The sequence below is a fragment of the Chlorocebus sabaeus genome, chromosome 27, assembly GCF_047675955.1.
Source record: "Chlorocebus sabaeus isolate Y175 chromosome 27, mChlSab1.0.hap1, whole genome shotgun sequence".
Taxonomy (NCBI): Eukaryota; Metazoa; Chordata; class Mammalia; order Primates; family Cercopithecidae; genus Chlorocebus; species Chlorocebus sabaeus.
Genome location: NC_132930.1, coordinates 43553646 through 43559368, shown reverse-complemented (window position 1 = coordinate 43559368; position 5723 = coordinate 43553646). Strand labels below are relative to the sequence as shown.

Genomic DNA, 5723 nt, shown 5'->3' with positions numbered 1-5723 from the left:
GGCCACAGTGTTAACCAGGGTAACAAATCCCCATTTATCTCTGGAAGATGGTAGAAACTCAAGCCACTCCATGTTTAACTGCTGCCTGAAACGGGGAGAATGGCCAGGAGTAGGAGTTTGAACGTGCACTTTCTTTCACCTCGAAGTCATTAGAAGGCAGAGGAAAGGCCAGAGCTACACATGAAAGCCAGAGACAGGAGATAACCTGTTGGACAATGCCTGGGCTAGTGGGAGGGATGTGACCAACGGGCCTCAGGTAGAAGGGAGAACAACCCTTTCATCAAAACACAAGGGATGGAAGAAATAATGAGTATCTGCATCAGTCATCTTAGTCTAAGTTGTTACTGTAACAAACAATCCCAAAATCTCAGCGGCTTAAAACAGCTAAGGTTTTTCCTTGTTTGTGGCACACATTCATCATAGATTGGCAGGGAACTAAGGTCATTGAGTTCAGCCACCATCTGGAATGTTGCTGGTTCGTGTGCCAGAGGGAAGAGAGAGCTCTGCAGGGTGTCGCTTTGGAGGTTCTGGGTTGGATGCAACAGATGTGACTTTCCTTTGTAACTCATTGGCCAGAATTAATCACATGGCCCCACCCAACCCAAGGGGGCCAGAAAGTGCCATCCTACTCTGTGCCTAGAAGGCAGAGAATTGGAATTTATTTGGTGAACAGCACTAATGCCTTCTGTATTTTAACCCAGAAAAGCTTCAGTGCTCTCTGAGGTTCTTTCCAGCTCTGCCATCTTGTAATACCAGGACTTTGGGAGGCCAAGGCAGGTGGATCACTTAAGGCCAGGAATTCAAGACCAGCCTGATCAACATAGTGAAACCCTGTCTCTACTAAAAATGCCAAAAATTAGCACGGCATAGTGGCACGCACATGTAACCCCAGCTACTCAGGAGGCTGAGGCAGGAGAATTGCTTGAGCCCTGGGAGGCAGAGGTTGCAGTGAGCTGAGATCATGCCACTACACTCCAGCCTGGGCAACAGAGTGAGACCCTGTCTCAAATAAATAAATAAATAAAAATGATGGCAACTCCAGCCAGAAAATGTAATGACTGTACAGCCACGTAAGACTGTGTCTTAGAATGCTTCTTATCACATTCTTTGCTTAGAAAGTGCAAGATTTGATTGCTCCTCCAATTGCTAGCAAGCCAGGAGTATGAAATTCAGGAGCTGGGTCAATTGGGAATTAGTGGCTGCATTGCAATTGTGACCAGAATCATAAAAAAGAGGATCTAAGGAGTTACTGGAAAGATTTTAGGACAATAGTTTTCAAACTCTGGCATAAGAATGAACACTATGCAGCCTTAAAAAAAAGAATGCAGATTGAGATGTTAGATAGGAAAAGACTTCCAAGTAAACAGACAAATGAAGGACAGGAACAGATTATATAGTATGCTACCATTAATGTAAAACAACAACAACAAAACAAACAAACAAAAAAAACAGGTGGACTGGGCACGGTGGCTCATGCCTGTAATGCCAGCACTTTGGGAATCTGAGGCCGGCAGATGGCTTGAGCTCAGGAATTCGAGACCAAAATGGCCAAGATGGCAAAAACCTGTCTCTACGGAAAAAAAAAAAAAAAAAAAAAAATTAACCGCAGTGGTGGTGTGCCTGTAGTTCCAGTTACTCAGAAGGCTAAGGTGATCACTTGAGCCCAGGCGTTCAAGACCAGTAGTGTATGCCTGGTCCCAGCTACCTGGGAGGTTGAGGTGGGAGGATCACCTGACACCAGGAGGGCAAGGCTGCAGTGAGGGAGCACAACAGTGCAGTCCAGCCTGCGAGACACAGAGATCCTGTCTCACCCCCCGTCAAAAAAAAAAAAAAAAGGTGGAGGCCGTTTTATATATATGTTCAAACACATTAGTATTTCCAACGATATACAAGAAACTTGTAGTTTCCTGGGAGGGGAACTGGGAAGCTGGGGAGAGGACCACTTTCGTGTCATTTATAAATATTACTCATGGAAAAAAATCAACTCCCCAATGCAATGTGGTATCCCAGAAGAGAAAAAGGGCCTTAGTGGGAAACTGGTGAAAGCAGAGTAGTCTAGCTGGTAGTGCTGTACCAATGTCACATTTCTTGTTTTGGCAAATGTATGAAATGCAGTTTTCATGGTTGTTTCCCAGTTCCTAAGTCCATCCTACACATTTCTCCCTCCTCTGTGTGGAACTCACACAGAAAACCTTGACCGTCTTCCATTTTCTGTTTCCCGTGCCTAGCATGCCTCTCCAGCTCTTCCTGACCCTGGAAGCTGTGCTCCTCTTTCAAGGCCAAGCTCACCAGTTACTTGCTCTGAAAAGCTTTCCTAGACCTCCCCCTCAGTGTTCTCCTGGGACACGCTCTTCATTAGCGCTTGGGACACATGGCTGTCTTTTGATTTCTACCAACTAGGTTCCCCAGAAAGTGGACTCCAAGATTAAAACTAGATGCACGTTTTTTAGGAATTAACACTTGTGGAAGAGAAGGAACGCAAGGTTGGGAGTGGGGAGGAGGTGGGCTGTGTGATGCAATCCTAACAAAAGCCTAAGCAGACCCGAGCTCAGAAGCCACCATATCCCTCAAAGTTGTCCCAAATTGGGTAAGAGAAACAGTGACCTGAGATTTCCAGCCCATTGGTCACTAGATGTAGGCTACCCAGAAAAAGGGGCTGACTTTGGCTAAAGCAGCTCTTCTCCGAAAAGGCACTTCCCAGAGGGCTGACTAGCTGAGGGGTATTAGTCAGCAACACTCCAGCAGCTGGGGGAGAAAGGCTTCATTCTGGAAGCAGGGTGGGGTATCACATCCACTCTATGTCATCCCTCACCCTGCAACTGTAATCGCTATATTCCCAGTGCAAGGTCTGGAAAACAATGTTCCAGTTGGAAAGACTGAAGGTGCTTTGGCTCTCTGAAGGCAGAGGCCTGGACCACAGGATTACATATGGTTTCTTCCCACACTAAGAACCAAGTGTTTTTTTTCCTCACCCAGTTCCCAACAGCACACAGAGATAAAGCTTCCCTTTGATTAGAGGCTAAGAGCCTCAGAAACTGTTAAGTTGTTCACTCTCCATTTGACCGTGAGAACAATCTGGGAGACAGCAGATTTCATTCTTAAAGGAGTAACATTTCTCAATAACCTTTTAGATCTTTCGTCTTTTCAAGCAAATGAATACTTTTATTAACATGGTAAGTTTTTTTTGTTTGTTTTTAACACGGTAGGGTTTTGACCTCAAATATTTGTTAGGTCTGCTACTCAAATGAACTTATAGCTGGACAACGTATGAACCTTGAGGATGCCTCTTCCAGTCCAGTTTAGGGTCCACTGCAGACAATTCCATACTCTCATCCCCGAGCCCCTCAAGGGCCTCTGCAAATCTTTCATTCTATGCCAAGTCCCCTAAAACGCATCAGGGTATTACATCACCTTGTACAGAATATCAAGATCTTATCTTCTATTTCAGGTTCCATGTCAAGTAAAGCTGAGTTAGGTTGTCCAAACAAACTCACCGTACAGGTTAGGTAAGATAGTGTACCACATAAAATTTAAACTTTGAACAAAATACATTTCTCCTCCTTTGGTCTCACACAGAAATTAAGTCTCCAAACACAGACAATATTATCCATTCTCCAGCTCTTCTCCAGATTCACGAGTCCCAGCCAGGTCGGCCCATCCGCACTCCCCGTTGAAGTCTGGTCCTTTCTTCAGTAGTTGCTGCATGGAGTCGTCTTCCAGAATTAATGCAGCTCCTTCAGCACCTCCAGAGCTGGAGAACTCCAACTGTGAGTCTCATGTGTCACACACAGACCCAAAGTTCCAGGGAGCTATCAGGTCACACAAGAAAGAGCAAAGCACCTCAAAAATTTAGAAATAACCACCAAAGCCCGGGAACAAATATGACTGCTGCAAGAGCTTACAATCTAGGCCCTAATTCCTGTATGTGAGAGCATTTTCAAACAAAATCACGTTCCAAACAAAAACACGTAACAATCGAAACTCATATTGAGGTCATCAACCGCAGACCATAGCAGAAAACGTAGTGTTAAGTGAGACAGAGCAATAGACAGAGGAAAAAAGAGAAAACAAAAGGCTCTCTGGTTTCGGTTTCTCCAGGGTGTCAGCCAATCTCCACCAGTTGACCAGAATCCATTGGCTGTAAACCTAAAGCACAATGAGAAGAAATTCATCATCGAGAGATTAATCCCGGGCACAACGATCCCCAAACCCTCACGACCACCACCGTGCAGGACGCCGCCTCTTCTGGTCACCACCTGACTCCCTCCAGTCTCTAGCAACGTTGACTTGTCCACCGCCTTCCCCGAAAATCCTCTATTTCCACCCCCGCTTGCTGGATGGCCCAGGACCTTGTCCCTTTCTGTTTCCTTGGCGAGTCTGAGATTTATGATCCTTCTACTGAACACGCATCACGCCCAAACCCGGCCACTCTGATTATCCCACGCCGCCACCGTCAAAAAACAAAACGCGAAGACGGGGCCCAGATCGCCCTGACCCGAGCACGCCTTTATTCTCCCGCCCCACCCCCGATCCCGGTGCATCTTGATGAAATCGTCGCTCTCCAAGAGCAGCCAAGCTGGGGCCGCTCCTCTGCCCGGCGCGGGTGCCCGACTTACCGCCGACCGCGCTCACGACGACTCGCTCTTCTCTATCCGCCGGACCAGCTCCACCAGCATCTCTGCCATCTTCGCGATCTCCTTGGCCTTCTCCTCGGCCTTCTCGCACCTCTTGGCCGCCCGGCCCTCGGCCGCGTCGCCCGGGTTCTGGAGGTGGTTGAGCGCGCTCTCCTCCGAGGCCTCCACCTGCGTTTTGATCTGGATGAGCATATTGTCCATCTCCCACAGCTTGCTCCGGTTCCGCAGGTACGCCCGCCCGTGCTCGCGCGTCAGCGACGCGATGTCCTCGCGCATCTCGTTGATGACCGGGAGCAGAAACTGCTCGAAATCCTCCTCGGGCTCCAGCACCTCCACTTCCTCCGGTTCCGCCAGCTCGACGATGTCCAGGGGCCGCATCTCTTCCCACTGCCTCGGAACCGCAGTAGCGATGTCTGTTGGAGAGAGAAAACCGACACTCGCTATGCTTAGCAACAGAGAGCCCGAATATTCCTGAAAACTTTTACCCTTTTTCAACTTTTCTCCTCGGAGAAGCCACGGAGAAGCAACTTACGCGTAGAGTAACGGCGAACAAAATGGAGTCTCAGCCGTCAACCAGCGCTCTGCGCGTTGCGGCCCCTTTCACGACACAGCCGGGCCTCTTTACGGTCGGGGGGCGAGCTGCGGGCGCGCGCACGTCTAGAAAGAGAGGCGCCAGAGGCACCGTCGCGGCCGCACGGACGCGCACGCAGGCACGCGCGGGCAGAGGCCCGCACGCTCTAGCTCGTTCCCACCTTCCCCTTACCTCGGTGAGTCACGATTTTTCTACCGTGTGTTTGGAGGGGGACCTCTTCTGGGTGTTTCCCTCCTAGAGGGCTTCTCGGGCACGCGAGTTTACTTTTTTTTTTTTTTTTTTTTTTTGAGACGGAGTCTGGCTCTGTCGCCCAGGCTGGAGTGCAGTGGCGCGGTCTCGGCTCACTGCAAGCTCCGCCTCCTGCGTTCACACCATTCTCCTGCCTCAGCCTTCGGATTACAGGCGCCAGCCACCACGCCGGACTGATTTGTTGTATTTTTGGTAGAGACGGGGTTCACCGGCGAGTTTACATTTTAAAAAAAGACCTCCCACACTTC

General features: G+C 49.0%; 1 protein-coding gene across 2 annotated transcripts; it reads right to left on the bottom strand.

Moving 5' to 3' along the window:
* Positions 1 to 3141: 3141 nt before the first annotated feature.
* On the bottom strand, positions 3142 to 5277 carry MRFAP1 (Morf4 family associated protein 1). Of its 2 annotated transcripts, XM_008017973.3 has the most exons (3): positions 5167 to 5277; positions 4617 to 5047; positions 3142 to 4146 (listed from the first exon to the last, which is right to left on the bottom strand). In XM_008017973.3, exon 2 carries the CDS (start codon positions 5010 to 5012, stop codon positions 4629 to 4631), a length of 384 nt encoding a protein of 127 aa, XP_008016164.1. In that variant the 5' UTR covers positions 5013 to 5047; positions 5167 to 5277; the 3' UTR covers positions 3142 to 4146; positions 4617 to 4628. The 2 variants fall into 2 exon arrangements, with proteins under 2 accessions (XP_008016164.1, XP_008016163.1); XM_008017972.3 differs by having other exon boundaries at positions 4617 to 5191.
* Between the last annotated feature and the right edge of the window lie 446 nt (positions 5278 to 5723).

Coding starts and splice junctions, on each gene's coding strand:
- MRFAP1 (XM_008017973.3), bottom strand. CDS start 5,012: ATGCGGCCCCTGGACATCGTCGAGCTGGCGGAACCGGAGGAAGTGGAG.